At 40.8% G+C, this 23221-nt stretch overlaps 2 protein-coding genes across 3 annotated transcripts in view; one reads left to right on the plus strand and one right to left on the minus strand.

Annotated features, from left to right (window-relative positions):
- BAG4 (BCL2-associated athanogene 4) overlaps positions 1-6799 on the minus strand; it is a 55308-nt gene extending 48509 nt beyond the window's left edge. The window contains exon 1 of one of the 2 annotated variants that reach the window (XM_006859956.1): positions 6477-6795. In XM_006859956.1, the coding sequence (XP_006860018.1) occupies positions 6477-6746 (270 nt within the window). In that variant the 5' untranslated portion in view covers positions 6747-6795. Of the gene's footprint in view, positions 1-6476 lie in introns of both variants that reach the window. The other variant, XM_006859957.1, reaches the window with a different exon arrangement.
- A 480-nt stretch (positions 6800-7279) lies between these two features.
- LSM1 (LSM1 homolog, U6 small nuclear RNA associated (S. cerevisiae)) lies at positions 7280-22734 on the plus strand. The gene is made up of 4 exons (XM_006859958.1): positions 7280-7325; positions 15564-15632; positions 17745-17860; positions 22255-22734. The coding sequence occupies exons 1-4, from the start codon at positions 7280-7282 to the stop codon at positions 22423-22425; spliced, it is 402 nt and encodes a 133-aa protein (XP_006860020.1). The 3' UTR covers positions 22426-22734.
- The last annotated feature ends 487 nt before the right edge of the window (positions 22735-23221 follow it).

Genomic DNA, 23221 nt, shown 5'->3' on the forward strand with positions numbered 1-23221 from the left:
AAAAAAAAAAAAAGTTACATTGAACATTTTATTTGTTTCGTGTGTTGCTGTTGTTAAGTGCCATCGAGTCAGCTCCGACCCATAGCGACCCTGTATAGGGTTTCCGAGGAGCAGCTGGTGAGCTTGAACCACCGACCTTGCAGTTCAAATGGCTTTGCAGCCTGGCGCATTAACCCACAGCGCCACACCAGGACTCCTTGTTTCATATACTGAGGTCTTAAAAAGATTCTGTAAGGAGCCCTAGTAGTATAGTGGGTTACACATTAGGCTACAAACCACAAGGTCAGCTGTTCCAGTCCATCAGGTGCTTCATAGGACAAAGATGAGGCTTTCTGCTTCTGTTAAGGTTTATAGCCTCGAAAATCCTATTGAGGCACAGTAAGATTCTAGATTTTAAAAACCAGTAAATTCACAAAGCTTAGTGTTCAATCCAGCAATCTCACTTGTAGGTATTTACCCAAATGAAATGAAAACAAAAGTTTTCATAAAAACTTACACATGAATGTTTACAGCAACTTTATTCATAATTGCCAAAAGTGGTAAGCAATCAAGATGTTCTTCAGCAAGTGAACGAATATATAAACTGTGTGGTACATTCATACAATGAAGTATTGTTGTTAAGTGCTGTTGAGTCAGTTCCAACCAATAGTGACCCTGTATAGAGTTTCCGAGGAGTACCTGGTGAGCTTGAACTGCCGATTTGCAGTTCAAACCAACTTTCCAGTTCAATGCAGTAGCCCAGAGCACCACACCAGGACACTATACAGTGATAAAAAGAAATGAGCTATCAGGCCATGAAAAGACCTAGAGGAACTGTAAATGTATTTTGGTAAGTTAAAGAAGCCAGTCTGAAAGAACTGCATACTCCACCTACAGGGCATTCTAGAAAAAGCAAAACTATAGAGGGCCTCTGTAAAGATTAGTGATTGCCAGGGAGCCAGGGTAGGAGGGATAGGAGGAATAGGTAAACAGCAGGGCATTTTTAGGACAGTGAAACCATTGGGCACATGAAGATTTGTGAAGATCCACATAACTGTACAACACAAAGTGAACACACGAATAGACTTGATAACACCTGTTTCTGGAGTCCCTGACTGGAGCAAGAGGTTAAATGCTTGGGTACTAACCTATTAGTTGGTGTTTTGAATCCACCCATTGGTGCCTCAAAAGAAATGCCTGACAATTCACTTCCCAAAAATCAGCCACTGAAAACTCCATGGAGCACAGTGCTACTCTGACACACTGGTAGTCAAGAGTCAGAGTCAGAATCAATGCAATGGCAACTGGTTTGATTTTATTAGTTTGGGCATTACAAATGCTCAGCTGCTAAGTGAAAGGTTGAAAGTTTAAGTATACTTCCAGAGGTCTGTCAGAAGAAAGGCCTATTTTCTAAAAATCAGCCATTAAAATCCCTACAGAGCCAGTTCTCTAACACACCTGGGATTGCTATTAGGTCCAGAGTCAACTCAATGGCAACATAAACAACACAGGAGCAGGAATTGATAGAATAACAATTGAAAGGTTTCAACAAACAGATTCAACCAAGAAAATTGGAAGACAAACCTGGCCAACCAATTAGAGAAGATTCTTATTTGTGCCCATTCCAAAAAAAGGTAACTCAATAAAAAGTAGGAATTACTGAACAGTTATCATTAACATCACATGCCAGTAAATTTTCCTAAAGAGAACTCAAAAATGGTTGCAGCAGTACATCAACAGGGACTAACAGAAATTTAAGTCGGATTCAAAAGAGGGTATAGAACAAGGGATATCATTGCTGATGTCAGTCAGATGGATCTTTGCTGAAAGCAGAGAATACTAGAAAATGTTCACACTTTTGTTTTACGGACTCTCCAAAGGCACTGAACCACAAAGTTGGCAGTTCAAGCTCACCAGCTGCTCCTTGGAAACCCTCTACAGGGTTGCTATGAGTTGGAACCGACTCAGTCAGTGGCACTTAACAACAACAACAAAGGTATTTAGCCATGTGGACCATAACACTGCAAAAAATGGAAATTTCAGGACACTTACTTGTGCATATATGAAACCTGTCACAGTGTAGTTTAAAATTAGGAAAGGTGTGCATCCTGGTTGTATACTTGTACCATACTCATTCTATCAGTATGTTGAGCAAATAATCCAAGAAGCTGAACCATATGAAAAAGAATATAGCACCAGGCTTGTAGGGAAGGTTTATTAACAACCTGCAATATGCAAGTGACACACCCTTGCTTGCTGAACGTGAGGAGGACTCAAAGCACTGAAAAATAAAGATCAAAGGCTGTATCTTCAGTATGGATTACGTCAAAATGTCACCCACCCACTGTCACTGACTTAACTCTGACGCACAGCAGCCCAATATAAGATTTCTAAGGCTGTCATTTTTACAGAAGCAGAAAGTCTCATCTTTCTCCTGGGGAGCAACTGGTGGGTTTAAACTGCAGGCCTTGCAGTCAGCAGACCAGTGCTTATCCTACAGCACCACCTGAGCTCCTTACACCTCAATGTAAACAAATGATAAACTGAAAAAAGATGTCATTTTACTTGGATCCCCATTCAACACTCTTGGGAACAGTAGTTAAGAAATCAAACAACGTACTGCATTGGATAAATCTGCTGGTAAAACACCTCCTGAAAAACATGTCACTTTGAGGACTTGTTGTTAAGTGCCAAGTACCACTGAGTCAATTCTGACCCATAGGGTTTCTGAGGAGCAGTGGTGATCTTGAACTGATGACCTTGCTGTTCAAATAACTTTGCAATCCAGAGCATTAAAACACAGCGCCACACCAGAACTTCTAAGGTAAGTCTAACTCAAGTTATGATATTTTGAATTGCCATGTATGCATGTAAAAGCTGGACAATTAATAAGGAAGACCTGAAAAAAAAATAATGCCTTTGAATATTAAATATACCACAGACTGCCAGAAGAATGAACCTGGAAAGAGTATAGCTGAATTGCTCCTTGGTAGTGAGGCTAGCCGGACTTTGTCTCCCATACTTTCAACATGCTAACAGGAGGGACTAGTCCCTAGAGAAGGATTATCATGCTTGGTCAGTGAAAAAGAGGAAGACCCTCAATGAAATGAACTGACCAAGTGGCCACTAAACCACAACAATATCTTAGTATTTGAATATTAAACCCTATAGAGAAGTGCTTCTCAAACATTCATGTGCATGAGTCATCTGGAAATTTATAAAAATGTAGATTCTGAATCAGTAAATCAAGAGTGAGAGTGCTACTGATGCTTATGGCTCATGGACCAGATTTCTGAGTTGTTGTTAAGGGCCGTCAAGTTGGTTCTGACCCATAGCGACCCTGTATAGGGTTTCCGAGGAGCAGCTGGTGAGCTTGAACTGCTGACTTTGTAATTCAAACGACTTTGCAGTCTGGCGCATTAACCCACAGTGCTACACCAGGACATTTCTGAATAGCAGGGTTTTAAAAGGTTCCCAGGGTTTTTTTTATTTTCTTTTCTTTTTCCTCACTTATGCACATAGTTAGGTTCCAAAGACTAATAATCATTATGTAAAAATCAGCATTATAGGAAAATGGATGATGACCACATCAGATCACAAAACGGAGGACATGCCTATCATTACATAACCAAGAATTGTGGCCCAGTCAAGTTGACACATAATCTTAACCATCACAACCAGTGTTACTCTCACCCTGGCATTCATTACTGTAGGTGCACAGTAAAACCTGAGATAGCTAGAAACTATGTAAAATCAAAATCTGTCAGAAAAGGAAAACTCAAATATTTCCTACTAAATCAAGTGATAAAAATATGGTATGACTGCAATATCTACATTGGGAAACTTGGAAGACCCAGAAAAACAAAGCAGTGCTGTTGAATTTCAGCTCTCATTGGTTTCACTATATAAAAATGTAAAACTTGTACATCAAAAAGAACAATAAAGTTAAAAGCAAACAACAGATTGAGGGGAAAAAACGTTTACAGCATCCCTACCTTTTATAGTCTATGGCTTTGTGACAAATTAGTCTTCTTTCATATCCTATGGCTTTGTAACAAACTAGTCTATATTTTGAAGGAGGAGTGTGGTGGCTCCACAGGATAAGCACTGGACTGCAAACCACAAGGTTCACAATTCAAGCCCACCAGCTGCCCTGCAGGACAAAGATGGGGTCTTCTGTTCCCACAAAGATTTAAAAGTCTCGGAAACACTATACAGGGTCACTATGAGTCAGAAATGACTCAACAACATACAACATGCTTTGAAAGTTTCAGAAATTATCAAAGTGAAACTGAAGTTCATGTTTTTTCAATGGTTTACAAATGCCTGTTGCATATTTCCAGCTTTATCTCCAACACCTGTAGCACCACCTCCTACCCTATGTACAGATAACTCTATAACCAACCTGACAACTCCCCACACTATACTAAAATCTCAATGTCCTTAACAATCGTTTCCTAATCCTACAGCCATTTGTGTATAATATAGCAGAAGTCCTGGTGTGGTGCTGTAGGATGAGTATTGGACAGCTAACTACAAGGTCAGTGCTTCAAACTGACCGGCCACTCCTAGGAAACTCTATACAGGGTCATTATGAGTCAAAACTGACTCAATCACACTTAACAATGATGGATGGTGATGGAGGTGTGCCATGGAGTCAGTTCCAACTCATAGCGACCCTGTACAGGGTTTCCAAGGCTGTAAATCTTTACGGGAGTAGAAAGCCTATCTTTTTCCTGCGGAACAGCTGGTAGTTTCGAACTGCTAACCTTGAGGTTAGCAGCCCAGCAAGCCAAAAAAGAAGTCCCCAGTTCAGTGGACTCCTCTTTACCTTCAAATGATCTTTGTTCTGGCTTTTAGTCAAACATTCCATTACTGTATCCTATGATGAGACTCAAGTCCAACCTGTAGGATAAGCATTGGACTGCCAATCACAAGGTCAGCAGTTCAAATCTACCAGCAGCTCCACAAGAAAAAGATGAAGGTGTTTGCTCCCATAAAGATTTACAGTCTCAGAAGCCCTATATGCAGGGTGGCTATGAGTCAGGGGGTTTATTTTAGAGGGGTATCCATATCTAGGCAGAAAAACAGGGACTTTTCTTCACAATTACTCTCTCATGACATGCTTTCTTCTCATGCAATTTTTTTAAATGATACATAATTCAGATTTCATAAAATCAATCTGAATGTGTACAGGTAAGTGGTTTTTAGTCAGAATTATACAATCATCATCACTAGTTAACTTTAGACATTTTCATCCTCCCCATAAAACGAAACCTTGTACCCGTTAGCAGTTATTCTCCATACACTCCTCCCAGCATTAATATGTCTCTCTGAATTTGCCACTTCAGGCCATTTCATATAACTGGAACCACACAATACATGGCCTTTTGTGACTGACTTCATTCACTTAGAATATTTTCAAGGTTCATCCAGGTTGTAGCACATATATTCAATCCTCTTTATGGCTGAATAATATTCCACCATAGGAATTTATCATATTCTCCTTATCCATTCACCAACATTTTGGTTATTTATACCTTTTGGCTATTATGAATAATGCTTCTGTGAACATCACTGTACACGTTTTTGTATGGAAATATGTTCTCATTTCTTTGAGTATGTACCTAGGGGATGGAGTAGCTAGGTAATAGGGTAATGCTATAGTTAACTCTTTGAGGAACTGCCAAACTGTGTTCCAAAGATTTACCATTTTACATTCCTATAAGCAATATATGGGGATTTTACGCTTACATTTTCATCAGTTGAGGGTGCTATAACCGCTGGAAGGAAGTGAGAAGCGTGCAATCACAGTATAACGTTAGTGTCCTAGTAAGAAGAGTGCATTCACAGACGTATATTTCCAGCAGGAATACGAAGTACATGACTGGAAAGCAGGCGAGTTAACCTCTCAGAGCCTCCTGTTCCTTATTTGTCAAAGAACGCAGTAACGACATTGGCCTCGCAGTCGCCTTGAAGATGCAGTAAAACAACCACGTAAAGGTGTTTTTGACCACATTGATTACTCGTGATTCAATCCCGGCCAAAGCAGGAGAGCAAACTGCTAAATGCCCAAATCCCTGGCTCCCCCCTTTCCCCTTCCTCCCTCGCGGGAGGGGCTGCTGAGTGACAGCGGGGGCTGCAAGCCACTTCCCCTCGAGGGGCGCCGGGCTCCAAGCCACGCAGGAGAAATTGTGAGAGCAAAGCCGGGTCGCTCCAGCCCAACGAGATCCCAGGCCACAGACCCCTTAGCTTAGCAGGCAGCACCGGAGCTTTTTAATGGTTAACAGACATTTATTATAGAAGAAGCAGAAAAGGAAACGGAACGCAAGCATAGCCCCCAAGCCACGACCCCAGCCCAGTCTCAGTCTCTTCAATCCCCCAAAAGACAAATAACAAACTGGTCCATTACGAACCCAGGAGATATATCAACCCCAATTTCCTCGCCCCCCAGAGCCCTCTACCGGACCCCCAAGAGCAAATGGTGCAAAGCTTACCTGGTGGCTTCCAGCAGTCCTACCCGGCTCCGGCCAGGCGCCCCCAGAAGGATAGTAGCTGTCGCCTCCTCCGCCTTCTACCTGCCAGGTGGGCTCAGTCGGGCCGCCCCCGCGCACCCGCCAGGGAACGGGAGGCTGGGGAGGTTCAGAGCGTGGAGAATATAAGGGCGGAGGTGGGTGCACCGGCACATCTCCACCCCCAGGCCCGTAGTAGCGGCCATAAGGCGGACCTTCACTAGGGCCGTAGCCCGAGCGCCTCAGGGCGGACATCGGCTCCACTGCCCCGAAGTGCTTCCCGCCCCCCCGCCCACGGCCGGCCCATTGCGCAGGCGCCTGCCAGCGACCGTGAATGGAGAGCAGTGAAAGGGGGTAGGACAATTAAAGCCAATCCCAGGACCGATCCCGCCCCTCCTGCTGCTGAGTCTGCGTTGTGGACTACACGTCTGCGAATCTGGTACCTCGGAAGTACGAAGGCGAGAAGGAGGATGGTGTTCATTTGAAGAGACAACACATTTCCCCACCTTTTATTAAGTCTAGACGCCTCTTCCCTTATCAGGAATGGGGAAAGGATGTTCGGAGTCCACACAACGGCCCCACCTCTCCTGAGGACGGACACGTGATGCCGGAAGTAGGCGTGGTAATATGGAAGCGTTTCCGGCTGGCCCCGGCGGCTGAAAGCCGGGGCGGGCGTGTGGTACCCTTACGGGTTCCTGTCCCGGTCCCGCCGAGGCGGCGACTACGGTAGCAGAAACGAGGTGTTGGGCCCGCAGCGGCTATACATTGCAATCTCCGCTCAGCTCAAGATGAACTATATGCCCGGCACCGCCAGCCTCATCGAAGACATCGACAGTAAGTAGCTCCTCTCCTCCCGGGCGGGCGCCTCTTCGAAAGTATAGTGTGGAATGAGTCGGTAAAGGGGGCAGATTCTTTTGAACCCAGTTCTGGGTGTTCCGCGTTGACATTCTCGACACACAGGGTACACGCCTCGTAATAACCCACACACCCTACTACCTGTATTCTGCCCCCACGCAGCCTCCGCAGACCCCTGACTGTGGAGTTAATTCATTTCTGTCCTGGAGGGACGGGAGCTGGGACCCGAACACGAAAGTGCCCTCCACACTTTTCCCCCGCCCACTGTCTTCCACCTGCAATATATGGAAGTAATCAGCATTCCTGAGAATGGCCCAGAATACTTGAGAGAGAAAGGATCCATCAAGAAATGGAGATATTAACCAATGCCCACTAAACTTAATTAGCAGTTAAACGGAGGTTTGAGCTGATGTGATGTGGTCGGCCATCGAGTTAGTTCCAACTCATAGCGAGTCATAGGGTTTTCGAGGCTGTGAATCTTTACGGGAACAGAAAGCCTCATCTTTCTCACGCAGAGCTGCTGGTGGATTCGAATTGCTGGCCTTGCTTTTAGCCATACCAACTCTTAACCCACTACGCTACCAGGGCTCCTTTTATTCTGATGCAGCCGTCTGCAATAGTCTTTTACAGTAATGGTCTGAGTGCTTTCAGGTGATGGCAAGGGCGCCCAATGCTAGGCGTGGTATTAACGTTTGTTGGAAGGGCTCAGACAATCCTCTGCTTTTTCTAAGATTTCTAAAAAAAGATATGTCTTTACTTTTGCAGCATATTCTCCGTGGATTAATTCCTCAAGCATGTGTTTTATGGTTTTAATTATGTGATTTGTCTCTTTGACTTGTAATTGCTGCAGAATGGTTTGCACACAACTCCATACAAGTTGCAACAATCTCTAATATTATTGTCTGTAGCATTAGAGGAGTCTGTGATTAAATTCTCTTTGTGGTTCTTTGCAATGATTTTTTAAAATCCAAATTCATTATTTTGCTATTGAAGGGAAATGTAGAGTAAATTGGACCAAATCCACAAGTGGACAATCGCTGTGCAAGTTTATTTGTAGTAAATAAGGAAATGTCTTAGTTATCTGAGGATGCCCTTTTCTCCCTTACCTCTGTTGTTGTGTTGTGGTTGTTAGGTGTCATCCAGTCGGTACCGACCCATAGCGACATTATGCACAGCAGAACGAAAAACTGCCCGATCCTGGGCCAACCTCACTACTGTTGCCACGCTTGAGTCCATTGATGCTGCTGCTACTTGACCAATCCATCTCGTTGGGGGTCTTCCTCCTTTTCTCTGGCCCTCTACCTTACCAAACATGATATCCTTCTCCAGCGACTGCTCCCTCCTGACAATATGGCCAAAGTATGAGAGACAAAGTTTGGCCATCTTGGCCTCTGAGGACCACTCTGGTTGCACTTATTCCAAAATGGATCAATTTGTTTTTTTTGGCAGCCCATGGCACTTTCAGTATTTTCCTCCAACACCATAACTCAAAGGCATCAATTCTTCTACGGTCTTCTTATGAACAGCTTTTGCATACATATGAGGTTATTGAAAATACCATGACTTGAGTCAGGTGCACCTTAGTCCTCAAGCTGACATCTTTGCTCTACAACACTTTAAAAAGGTCTTGTGCAGAAGATTTGCTTAATGCAATACCTTGTTTGATTGTTGCCACTTTTATGAGTGTTGATAGTTGATCCAAGAAGAATGAAGTCCTTGACAACATCAGTCTTTTCTCCGTTGATCAAAATGTTGTTTATTGGTCCAGTGGTGAGGATTTTTGTTTTCTTTACATTGAGATAAAATCCATACCGAAGGCTGTACTCTTTGATCTTCATCAGTAAATGTGTTAAGTCCTCTTCACTTTCAGCAAGCAAGGTTGTATTATCTGCATATCACAGGTTGTTAATGAGTCCTCCTCCAATCCTGATGGCATGTTTTTCTTCATAGAACCTAGCTTCTCAGATTATTTCGTCAGCATACAGGTTGAATAAGTATGTCGCACACCTTTCTTAATTTTAAACCATTCAGTGTTCCCATGTTCTGTTCGAACAACTGCCTCTTGGTCCATGTATAGATTCCTCATGAGCACAATAAAGTGTTCCAGAATACTCATACTTTGCAATGTTGTCCATAGCTTGTCATGATCCACACAATCGAAAGTCTTTGTGTAGTCAATAAAGCACAGGTAAACATCTTTCTGATATTCTCTGCTTTCAGCCAAGATCCATCGGACATCAGCAATGATAGCCCTCGTTCCACGGCCTCTTCTGAATCCAGCTTGAACCTCTGGAAGTTCTCTGTCAATGTATGATTGTAGCCGTTTCTGTACTACCTTTAGTAAAACTTTACTTGCATGGGATATCAAAGAGATTGTCAGATGATTTCCTCATTCCGTTGGGTCACCTCTCTTTGGAATGGGCACAAACATTGATCTCTTCTAATCAGCTGGCCAGACAGTTGTCTTCCAAATTTCTTGGCAGAGATGAGTGAGTGCCTCCTGTGCCGTCTCACTTTCTTGAAAGATTTCAATTTTTATTCCATCAATTCCTGGTGCAAAGGCTTTAAGTATTTATGATTCTGAAGTGCTATCAGAACATCTACGTAGAAAAGTCACTAGGCAGTTTGAAATAAAAGAATTGAAATGCCAAGCAGGTCAGAACTAGAAGAGAACATTTTGGACAAACCTACAAGGAGGTTATAGTGCAGGCAGCCTAGATATTTTAAAAAGTAGATCAGAGAAGAAATCCAAAAGACTATGTATCTTAGGGAACAGAAGTTTGAAAAGTAAAATCAACAAGTACCAGTATCAGAGAAGTCAAAATAATAGAATTAAAAATATAGTATTGATAGTTAACAATGTTGAAGTTGTTGTTTCCCAGGCTTTTAAAATCTTAGAAGGAGCAGAAAGCCTCATTTTTCTCCAGCCATGTGGTTGGAGGGTTTGAACCATGGACAGTGTTACAGAGGAGGAGAATTCAAAAAGATGTGTCAGAGTGCTTTCTTGATGACTTTAAGGAATTCAGTTTCAGTTGGGTGGTGATAGAAAGAAAAAGAGACCTCCTCTCCCACCCCCAAAACAAGAGATTACAGGATAACAGAGGTGCCTATCACCCAAAACAAAAAACAAACACATTGCTGTAGAGTTAATTTATACTCATAGAACTCTATAGGATAGAGTAGAACTACAACTTAAGGTTTCCAAAGATGTAATCTACAGAAGCAGACTCCCACATCTACCTCCCTTAGAGCTGAGTATGGGTTTGAACCACCTACCTTTGGACTAGCAGTAGAATGCTTAACCCACTGCACCATCAGGGTTCCTTGAAGTCGATCACAGGTAATCAGAAAGCAGAGTGAAAATGAAGATGAGAAAAGAGTGAAACTATGAAAAGAGATGGAAGTTTGATGGGGAGACACAGCTGAGAAAAACATCTGAGTATGGACAAACAAGAACAGACATGAAGGGAACAATCCAAGAGAGACAGAAAAGGAAGGAAAAAAAAGTACAGAACAAACAAGGTTCCAGAAGCAGTGGAAAGAGAGTAAATATATATACAAACAGGATGAAAGGAATACTTACTCAAATGAGCAGATAGGTGAAGATACAGAAAGACTGGGGAGAGTAAAGAAAATGTCACAGAAGATGGGGGTAGTGGGGAGGCTACAACTGCTGTTTTGAGGTAGTATAATTCTAAGAGCACAGAATTTTTCCAGGAAGGGTTAGAGAGACAGATACATTTCTAACCATCTATACCTTCTTAAACGTACACACCTACATGGAGGACACGACAAACAACAAATGCTTCACATTTTGACAATTTTGTTTAATAAATGTATGATTTTGTAGCAATACCTTCGACTTACCTTTGTATAGTCTTAGAAATCTGCCAATGGATATTGGTGATGGTTGCACACTATAATCAACATAATTGGTGTTGCTAAATTGTATGACATAGGGTCACTATGAGTTGACACAACAACTTGTACACGTGAACATTTAAACTGGCAAATATGCTGCATGTAGTTTTATAACATAAAAAGGGAGTGAGGAATCTACAAATAGGTAGGGGTTAGAGACATTCAAACATATATTATTTTTAGTAAATGGCAGAATGTGTTAAAGGCTTCGAATAATGTAGGAATACAGCAAGAAAGAAGGAAAAAGTCAAAATGGATGTCAGAAGAGACACTGAAACTTGCTCTCCAGCGTAGAGATGCTAAAGCAAATGTAAGAAATGAGGAGGTCCAAGAGGGTCACTATGGGTCGGAACCAACTCGACGGCACTTAACAACAACAACAAGAGCTAAACAGAAAATTTCGAAGATGAGCTACAAAGATCTGGAAGCAGAAAACCAAGAAGGAAGAACATACTCAGCATTTCTCAAGCTGGGAGAACTGAATTAAAAATTCAAGCCTCGACTTTCGTTATTGAAAGATTCTCTGGGCAAATTATTGAGTGATGCAGAATGCATCCAGAAAAGATGGAAGGAATACACAGAGTCACTGTACCAAAAGGAAATGGTTAATGTTCAACCATTTCAAGAGATACCATATGATCAAGAGCCAGTGATACTCAGAGAGGAAGTCCAAAGTGCATTGAAAGAAGTGGCAAAGAACAAGGCACCAGGAATTGATGGAATAAAAATTGAAATCTTTCAGGAAAGTGAGGCAGCACAGGAGGCACTCACTCATCTCTGCCAAGAAATTTGGAAGACAACTGTCTGGCCAACTGATTAGAAGAGATCAATGTTTGTGCCCATTCCAAAGAGAGGTGACCCAACGGAATGAGGAAATCATCTGACAATCTCTTTGATATCCCATGCAAGTAAAGTTTTACTAAAGGTAGTACAGAAACGGCTACAATCATACATTGACAGAGAACTTCCAGAGGTTCAAGCTGGATTCAGAAGAGGCCGTGGAACGAGGGCTATCATTGCTGATGTCCGATGGATCTTGGCTGAAAGCAGAGACTATCGGAAAGATGATTACCTGTGCTTTATTGACTACACAAAGGCTTTCGATTGTGTGGATCATGACAAGCTATGGACAACATTTCAGAGTATTCTGGAACACTTATTTGTGCTCATGAGGAATCTGTACCTGGACCAAGAGGCAGTTGTTCGAACAGAACATGGGAACACTGAATGGTTTAAAATTAAGAAAGGTGTGCGACATACTTCTTCAACCTGTATGCTGACGAAATAATCTGAAAAGTTGGGTTCTATGAAGAAAAACGGCATCAGGATTGGAGGAAGACTCATTAACAATCTGCGATACGCAGATGATGCAACCATGATCACTGAAAGTGAAGAGGACTTGAAACATTTACTTATGAAGATCAAAGAGCACAGCTTTCGGTATGGATTACATCTCAATGTAAAGAAAACAAAAATCTTCACCACTGGACCAATAAACAACATTCTGATCATTGGAGAAAAGATTGATGTTGTCAAGGACTTCATTCTTCCTGGATCAACTATCAACACTCGCGGAAGTAGCAGTCAAGAGATCAGACGACGTATTGCACTGGGCAAATCTGCTGCACAGGTTTAAAGTGTTGAAGAACAGAGATGTCAGCTTGAGGACTAGGGTGCACCTGACCCAGGCCATTGTGTTTTCAGTAGCCTCATATGGATGCGAAAGCTGGACAGTGAATAAGGAGGATCGTAGAAGAATTGATGCCTTTGAGTTGTGGTGTTGGAGGAGAATACTGAAAGTGCCATGGACTGCCAAAAGAACCAATAGATCTGTTTTGGAAGAAGTGCAGCCAGAGTGCTCCTTGGAGGCCAGGATGGCTAAGCTTCGTCTCTCCTACTTTGGACATATTGTCCGGAGGAAACAGTCGTTGGAGAAGGATGTCATGCTGGGTAGGGTGGAGGGTCAGAGAAAAAGAGGAAGACCCCCAACAAGATGGATCAGCAGGTGGCATCATTGATGGACTCAAGTGTGGCAGCGGTAGTGAGGTTGGCCCAGGATCGAACATTGTTTCGTTCTGCTGTGCATGGGGTCGCTATGAGTCGGTTCCGACTCGATGGCACCTGACAACAACAAATGCCTAAAGTACTTTCTAGAAGCAGAACATATGATCAAGATACCAAATCTGAAAAGAAAAAAAAGATAGCAATTCTGCCCTAAGAAATAGTCTTCACTGGACTATATAATTAAGTAGAAGACAGTTCTTAATTGAAATAATAGGTGATGAAGTCAGAAAGAGGCCAGCTTGAGTTTGGACTTTACTTCATCAGTAATAAGAAAATGCTGAGGAGTAATGATCAGGCAGAAAAGGGAGAAGAGTTAGGGGGCTGTTTTCAGAGTATATCTGAAACTAGAAGAAGAGATAATCAAGGCACAAAGAAGAACAAACAGGATGAAAAGACTAAGATTGTGCAGGTAGAGTAATGGGATCTGTCAATTGAGTCTGTATACGCGAATATGTGTGAGAGGGTAGTGTGTGAAGAGGTAAATTAAAGAAGCTAGTTTTCAGTCATCATGTCAGGGATTATTTACCAAAAGATGGGAATAACAAGAACCAAGTTTAGGGTTATTGTTGTTGCTAGGAGCCATCAAGGTGGTACCGACTCATAGTGACCTATGCACAGCAGCACGAAAAACTGCCCGATCCTGGGCCAACCTTACTACTGTTACCACGCTTCAGTCCATCAATGGCTGCTGCCACTTGGCCAATCCATCTTGTTGGGGGTCTTCCTCTTTTTCTCTGACCCTCCACCTTACCAAACATGATAGCCTTCTCCAGTGACTGCTCCCTCCTGACAATATGTCTGAAGTATGAGAAGAAGTTTGACTAACCTGGTCTCCAAGGAGCACTGTGGTTGCACTTCCAAAATGGACCAATTTGGTTCTTTTGGCAGCCCATGGCACCTTCAATATTCTCCTCCAACACCATTACTCAAAAGCATCAATTCTTCTCCCGTCTTCCTTATTCACTGTCTAGTTTTCGCATGCATATGAGGTTATTGAAAATACCATGACGTGGGCCAGGTGCACCTTAGTCCTCAAGCTGACATCTTTGCCCAATGCAATATGTCGTTTGAATTCTTGACTGCTGCTTCTGTGAGTTTCTATGCATAGCAGAGAAACTTTAGGCATAGCAGTAAAGAAATGAATGAAATTTTGCTGACATTTCTAGTGACGGGCTTATTCTCATTCTTCACATGTGAGCTCAAAGTCCCCTCTTCAGAGAGGTTTTCCCTCACAAGCTTTTCTTCTATAATTACTTTCACTCTCTACTCATCTGTCTTGTGTATTATTTCAGTGTACTAATCACTGTAGGTAATTTTCTTACTTGCTTAGAACCATCAGACATAGAAATTAATAAGTTTGATGATTTTCTGAGTTTTATTCTGTACTGTATATCTAGACCCCAGAAAAACACATAAACCAAAAACCAAACCCACTGCAGTCTTGTCAATTCCAATTCATAGCAGCCCAGTAGGATATAGTAGAACTGGCTTTACAGGGTTTCCAAGGTCGTAAATATTGATAAAAGCAAGACTACCTCATCTTTCTCCCAAGGAGTGACTGGTAGCCACTCATAGTGATGCTTTAGTTCACCATAGGACTAGGGTTTTCAAGGCTGTAAATTTTCATGGAAGCATCTTTCTCCAATAGAGCACCTGGTGGGTTTAAACTGCCAAATTTTGGATAGTAGCCCAATGCTTAACCCACTTCACTACCCCAGGGCTCCTTAGAAATGCACATGTTGTTACATGCTGTTGAGTTGGTTCTGACTTATAGCAACCTCTACATAGGGTTTCCAAGGAGCACGTAGCTCTCAATAAAAGTCTACCTTAATTTCAAAGCATGAGAGAGAATCTATTCTTTTAAATTGAGGAGGAATATTTCTAGAATTGGATTGTGAAAATCATCTAGACTATTTCACAATTATCAAATTTGGACTTGACACTGAGAGGGTGTGCATGTCAAGCGTCAGGGTATAGAGCCAGCCAAGCCAGGCTTCCTGGCCCTTAGCCCAGTCCTTGACGTAATTACACTCATTCACCACAGATCTCATTTAAATCCCAGGATGCCTTGGACCTCCAACCACATTTCAAGTGATGGAATCCACCTTAGGTACAATGGAAGAGAAAGTGCTACAGCTAAAAAAACCCTGCTACTTATATTTCTGTTGCTTCTGAGTAAACTCACTGAAACTATAGTTCTTATTGTAAAGGTCTGTATTCTTCTCTTCCCAGAAAAGCACTTGGTCTTGCTTCGAGATGGAAGGACACTTATAGGCTTTTTAAGAAGCATTGATCAATTTGGTATGTATGAATTATGGACTTTCCCTTATCTGACACTTGAACGAATATAGTTGCCCATTGCATTTTATGTCTATGTGAATTCATGTTGAAATTTATCACATTTGCCGTGTTGAGCATAGTGGAACACTATTTTGAGTCAATATATCTTTTTTTTTTTTTTTCCTGAGTAGGTGGTTCAGAAAGCTTACATATTTACAAGCTTGTTTATCTAAAACTGGTTTTCACCAGAATATACAGTTACAATGTTTTAGACTTTTTTTCATTGTTTCCCCTGTTGTTGTAGAGTGTCTTCAAGTCAGGTCCAACTCCTAATGACCCTGTATAGGGCTTCCTAGGATCAGCTGGTGGATTTGAACTGCTGACCTTGTCACAGTCCAGTGGAGATTATACAGCACCACACCAGGAGTCCCATTTCCCCCATTAGAGGGAGCCAAATGATAGAAATAAATTTAATACACTAAAAAAAAAAACCTCATTTGTAATTGGCCTGGGTGCAACTACTCTTCATAACAATTACTTCACTGAAGGTAATCCCTCCCTAGCCAATAAAAATTTGGTAGAAGGTATTTTCTGAATTTTTTTTAGACAGTAACTGCAACATGAAGCTCATGGCTATACACATAGGGATATATCAGACTTAGGTGTTTCAATCTTTGTTTAAGTAAAAGATACATGTTTCCTTCTGTTTCAAAGCACTTCTAATTTCACATTGACATTTGTTGATCATTTGCCCAAAATTATAAAAAATCAAAGCATGACTTTATGCTTTTCTTCAAAGATAAATAGTACCCAGTTGAAAGAAGAAAAATAATTATTCTTAACATACTGGGATTCATAACCTATGGATATCTGCATTGGGTTAAATTAATCCTGTTAACTACTGATTAACCAAAAACAAACCCATTGCCTTGAGTGGATTCCAACTCATACTGGCCCTTTAATTCAGAATAGAACTAAGGTTTCTAAGGCTGTAAATCTACAGAAGCAGTCTACTTCATCGTTCTCCAACAAAGCCCTTGGTAGGTTCTAACTACTGACCTTGCAGATAGAACCCCAATGATTAACTTACTGTGCCACCAGGGCTCCTTAAGTATTTACTGACAAAAAGTTAACTCTTTGGCTTTTTACGAAGATGGCGCCAAAAGGGAAAAAGGAAGCCCTTTGCGCCTCCCAAAACTGAAGCCAAAGCAAAGGCATTGAGAGCCAAGAAGGCAGTGCTGACAGGTGTTGACAGCTATAAAAAATGAAAGATTCTCATGTCGCCCACCTTCCAAGTGGCCCAAAACCTTGAGGCTTCAAAGGCAACCCAAATCCTCTGAAGATCGTCCCCAGGACAAACAAACTTGACCACTGTGCCATCATCACATTCCCTCTTGACTACCAAGGAGATTGAAGATAACACGTGTTCATTGTGAATGTCAAGGCCAACAAACACCAACTAAATTAAATAGGCTGTGAAGAAGGGCTATGACATTGACGTAGTCAAGGTCAACACTTGACCAGGCCTGATAGACAAAAGTGTGTATATGTTTGACTGGCTCCTGTGATGCTTAGATGTTACCAACAAAATTGGGATCATTTAAACTGTGATCAAATAAATGATTAATTCTAAATATAAAGTTTTTTCAGTACATTAAAAAAATTTTTTTAAGTTAAATCTTTGGATCTTTGTAGTTGTTTAAGCTTTAGAGTTTTGAAGTTTTCTACTCATTTATATTTTTCTATAGCCATGCTGCCAGGAAAGACCTTCAAAAAGTTTGTGAAAAATTGGAGCTCAAAGATAATGGAGTTTTTCCATGGGCTTTCTTAAGTCTCCTCATATTAGAATTAACTGATAAAGAGATTTGGGTTCCGAAGTTAATCCTATCATTGGTCATGTATTAGTGCAACATAATCCCACATATTATTCTAGTTTGCAGTTGTTTAAAGTTCTCATAAATGGTGTGTCTTACTCAATGAAATTTTAGAAGATTGTTTGGCATTTTTGCGTTTCCCAGAATAAAAATAGATAATCTAGTGAAATCTTTTCTACTCAAAATAACTAATTGAATTACAGAGCTTTACCCAATAATTTGAACTAAACATATTTGTTTCTTCCCTATACATTTATAGCTAACTTAGTGCTACATCAGACTGTGGAGCGTATTCATGTGGGCAAAAAATACGGTGATATTCCTCGAGGGATATTTGTGGTCAGAGGAGAAAATGTGGTCCTACTAGGAGAAATAGTAAGTGAACACTGTTAAGCTGCTATGGATTTTAATATTCATGCTAGTTAGGTTTCTTTTTGTCTTTTCAAGAGTGAAAAGTATTTTTCCACACTTTACCCAGCTTCCCTCAGACTACCATCAAATTAAGAAAGCTACAAAGATGAGACTTTCTGCTCCCGAAGAGATTTGAAAGCCTATACCGGGTCGAAACTGACTTAAAGGCACTTAACAACAATAACAGTTGTATGGAGGGCAGCTACAGAGAAGAATTAACCTTGTTTCAGTGCATCTTAGCATTTAAAAAATTATCACATTGGCAGCAAAAAAAGTACTGGTTTAATTAATTTCATAAAAAATACTGTCCAGAAAAAAAAAAAGTACTATCCAGTACAAATATATTGTTAATTAATGTAGTATTTCTGATATTTAAATTAGTAAAAGCTTGATGTCTAACAAGAGAATAATAATCAGTAACATAAGATTTATGTGTGCTAGACTATTTTGCAGTTATTTATATATTTGGTTAGAAATAGTTGTCACATAATGCTAATTAGTGGTGATTGAAGAAAGGACATATTGCATATGCAGTGTGATGCCTATGTTTTTTAAAATTGAAAGAAAGTTGACTTGGAGAAGCCTTTCTGTTAAGCATCCTGACAGTGGAGTTCACTGCTAAGGAGGAGGTACTTGTGTATCTGCCAGGAAGATCAACTGGCAGATAAAACGTTAAATCCCATCTTCTGAAGTGTGGTTGCTACGTGTTTTAGTGTTTTATGTAAATATATCGCCATAACACACACACACAAAACTGTTAAAAAATGATTTCATATAACTGGAACTTCTATAAATACTGTTTAAAAATAAAATATAGCACTGATTTCGTGTGCGTCTTTGGTGCTGTTTGGTTTGTAGTTTTGTTTTTTAACAATATGCCATTTGCAAAAATGAGATAATTCTGCCAGGTTCATGTTTTCATGTTGGTTCAAGACTTCCTGTTAAAAACAGAAGTAACTAATGAATACAATTAATTCCACCCAGTGCTGCTGTGAGATGTCAGAAATACTGTTTTCAAAATATTTTTCTGGTTGATATTTGGTAAAGTTTGTTACATGCTTTAAGCATCAGAAATTTTCACTAACAACACAATGCCATTTATAGTGTGTTGTGTGCCATCAAGTCGGTCATACTCATTATGATCCTGTATAGGATTTCCAAGGAGCTGCTAGTGGGATTGAACTGACAACCTTTCTGTTAGTAATCCAGTGATTATCCCACAGTGCCACACCAGGACTACCACTCCCATAGTAGGTTGCTTTATTTCAGTATCCTGAAATATAGCATAATTTAAGAAGTCCTGGTGTGGTGTGATAGAATAAGCACTGGACTGCTAACTGCAAGGTCAGCGGTTCAAACCCACCAACTGCTCCTTGAAAACTCTGTACAGCTGGGGCAGGGCACCTTTTTTCTGCCAATATTTATAATATCTTTTACAAACCATACAAAATTAGCATGCTATGTTTGGCTAAACATTTGATTACAAACATTTAATTAATTCATCCCTAATGTGATAGCTAAGGAGCTCTGGTAGTGTAGTGGTTACTAATCGAACTGCTAATCTCATGGTCAGCAGTTTGAAACTACCAACTGTTCCGTAGGAGAAGGATGAGGCTTTCTGCTCCCGTAAAGATTTACAGCCTCAGAAACCCTGTACAAGGTTGCTAGGAGTCAGAACTGATGGCTGGAGTCCTGGTATGGCACTGTGGGCTAAAGCACTGGACTGCAAGGTTGGTTTGAACCATGGGTCGGTGCTTCAAACTCACCAGCTGCTCCTTGGAAACTCTATGCAGGATTGCTATGAGTTGTAACCGACTCCACAAGCACTTAACAACAATGTGATAACTGGAACTGCAGTTGCCTTGGCAGGGCCAGACCAAATGATTTCATAAACCTTATATGGTCCTGGAGCCCTAGTGTGGTGCTGTTAGTTAATGCGCTGGACTGCAAGGTCAGCTTGAACCAGAAGGTTGGTGGTTCAAACTCACCAGCCACTCCTTGGAAACCCTACACAGTGTCACTATAGGTTGGAATTGACTGGCCCTAGGGCCAGACATTCCCCACCCCTGCTATATGGGATTCCTATGAATTGAAACTAATTCCACAGCATTAACTCTATAGGGGTGGGGCAGTAGTAAATGTCTTTAAAATACTTTGTTAGCATATTAAAAGAAGCTAACCCATCTTTGGTTGGTGGGATTATGAGTGATTTTTCCTTTTTTATACTTTCCTGAATTTAATTTTTAAAGAGGAAACATTACTTTGTGGGGTGTGACTTGTAATATTTACACACATATACTCTGCTTCTTATTTTTTAGTGATCACAAGTCATTATTTTTGTGCCCCTAGTTAGATGTGTGTGAGAGAAAACAGTGAACCATATGTTTGTATTTCAAAAATCGTTGTTTCTTGGAGTCCTTGGGTGGAAAAATGTACTCGTTTTTTAAAATAAGGCTTGGATGCTGCAAAATTTTACAGTAGCATCATTAAAGAAACATGATTTAGGAATGCTTACATAACCATATGACTCAACAGTTAGTCTGAAGAAACTGTGTACCAATCCTTGGGAACCTCATACCCAGATGTCATTTAAATTCTATAAACAAATACATTACTTAGAAGTCACGGGATTCTGCCTCAAGGATGATGATGCACATAGTCTTGAGTAATACATCTGATTATTGGAAAGTAGCAGCATCGTAACAACTGATTCAGTGAGCAACATAACCGAAAAGCTCAAGATGCAGTCCACTAAGCTGAGAACATTGTGTTTCCTTCTGCTACTGCCCACCCATAAGCTGTACGAGCAGGTTACACATGATAATGCGTATCTTCCTCAGTGCTGTTGATGTGTCACACAAGGAAAGGCTAATGTAATTTGGGTGGCTTTCGTTAAAAACCTCTGTGGTGAAAATTCTATATCTGATAAGCCGCAGCCTTGTGGGTTCTGAGACCTTGACATCATGTATCCAGTTGCTAGGTTGAGGCATCTGGTGCATTCCTGTATATGTCTGTGCCTTACGAAATTGTTATACACGAAAGTCATAGAGGAGGAAGAATGAGAAACAAGAACACCTGTCTGTAAGCTTTCCATGATTCAGTAATGTAGAATAGTGTCTACATTTAGGGTGTGTATATTTTAAGGAGAATAAACAGAATCTGTGGATAGTAAGAAACGCTTATAGCAAGGTTCTTTTGCATTGTGATATTGGTTATCAAATGTTTGTAAAGTGTTCAGAATAACAAGTTATACCATATCGAGGGGAAAAAAATTAGTCAATATTTGCATAGTAGTTTTATATGTACCTAGAAAAATGGAAAGATACTCACCAAAATGTTCTCTCTTCATACTGAAATTAGGGATAATTTCCTTCTTTACTTTTCTAAATTTCCTACAATAAGAATATGTATTTTAAGTAGGGAATTTACTTATTTTGTGTTTAATTAAGCAAAAAAATATAAATATATTGTGCTCAAACTGGTTTAGTAGCCTGGTTGGTCTGCTAAGGTGTTACCTAAAAGCCATGTTACCATGGAAGGAAAAAGGAACTTTTAAAGACCCCTGATTAATGCAATAGAAGGATGACTTACTGCCTTTCAAGGGGGTAGGGGAGAAGTGTGTGTGTAATGATACTTTAAATCTGTGCTTTCTACCTTCTTAACTGAGCAACAACCCTCAGAAACGAAACTGACTTTGATCGTGTGGAAATATAAAACCTTTCTAAAGTCATTTTGACCTCAGTAATTTCTGTCTTGGAAAAGTTAGTCCTTGACTACAATTTTGCCCTGGTTTGGTGTTGTGGATTAATGCGCTGGACTGCAAAGTCAGTGTGATCTGCAAGGTCAGTGATTCACGCTTACCAGCCACTCCTTGGAAACCCTCTACAGGGTCTCTATGGGTCAGAACTGACTTGACAAAACTTAAAAACAAGAACAAAGCATTGTTAAGAGCCTCTGTGGTACTAATGATTAAGTACTGAGATACCAAAAAGTTGGTGGCTCAGAGTCTCCCAAAAGTCCCATGAAAGTAAGGCCTAGTTGTCTGCTTCTGAAAGGTCACAGCCTTGATCACCCTATGGAACAGTTCTATTCTGCACACACAGTGGGTTTAAAGGCAATTAATTACAACAAAAGTTTTGTTGTACACATTGATGCTGATCCCTTTTAACCATATTTATATTAAATTTGTATTCTGTAGTAATGTTGCCAGCCTTAGAGGAAAGATATTTCAGCCATATAAATTATGGGGGGGGAAAAAAAAACCCTGCCTAATCTGAGAGTCTATTTGCATTTAGACAGGTAATGTTTTCTTATACTTGGTCTTCAGGTAACATTTTTCAAACCTGCTTGCTTTGTAGGACTTGGAAAAGGAAAGCGACACACCCCTCCAGCAAGTGTCCATTGAAGAAATCCTGGAAGAACAAAGGGTGGAACAACAGACCAAGCTTGAAGCAGAGAAGCTAAAAGTCCAGGCTCTTAAGGATCGAGGTCTCTCCATTCCTCGAGCAGATACTCTGGATGAATATTAAGTCTTTTGCCCAAGAGCAGCTCAGGGTTAGGAGCTGTCACTGAAATGAAAGTGACATCATGGTCACCTTTGACCAGAGACTGTAGAATTTTGAAAAGTCATTTTTATTTGGAATTCATTCACTTATGCAACATGAAGGAATCATGTGGGGATTTTTGTTTTGTTTTAAATAACATAATCATTGTGTAAAGAAACAGTGGCATGGACTCCTTTCTTCATCACTGTGGAGCCAGCAACTACTTCTTTATATTGCTTTCCTTATTCCAAATTAGACTACACAAGTGACAGTCTTCTAAATAAAATATGAATCCCCAAACATTATCCCCCAAATTTGAACTGCCTCCATTGAATAGATAAAATGAAGATTCTACTTTCAAAGGTATAAGCTGTCTACACCGGAATTTCCCTCTTGGGTCACAATTTCACTTCATGTTTGAGAGGAATCCTGGTGTGGTGCTGTGGAATAAAGCACTGGACTGAAAGGTTGGTTTGAACTACAAGGTCAGCAGTTCAAGCCCACCAGCCACTGTATGGGTGAAAGAACGAGGCTATCTGTTCCCATAAAGACTGCAGCCTCAGAAAAAAACCCTCTGGGGCAGTTCTACTTTGTCCTGTAGAGTTGCTATGAGTTTGAATCGAGTTGGCAGCAGTGGGTTTTGAGTTTTGTTGAAGTGGGAGACCCAGGTTAGATTTCAGGTCTTTACACCTCATGTGTAACCACCACTTATCTGTTGGAGGCTTACCTATTGCTATGATGCTGAGCATGTTTCAGGTGAGCTTTTAGACTAAGACAAGGA

Source organism: Chrysochloris asiatica, unplaced genomic scaffold (genome assembly GCF_000296735.1).
Source record: "Chrysochloris asiatica unplaced genomic scaffold, ChrAsi1.0 scaffold00035, whole genome shotgun sequence".
NCBI lineage: Eukaryota > Metazoa > Chordata > Mammalia > Afrosoricida > Chrysochloridae > Chrysochloris > Chrysochloris asiatica.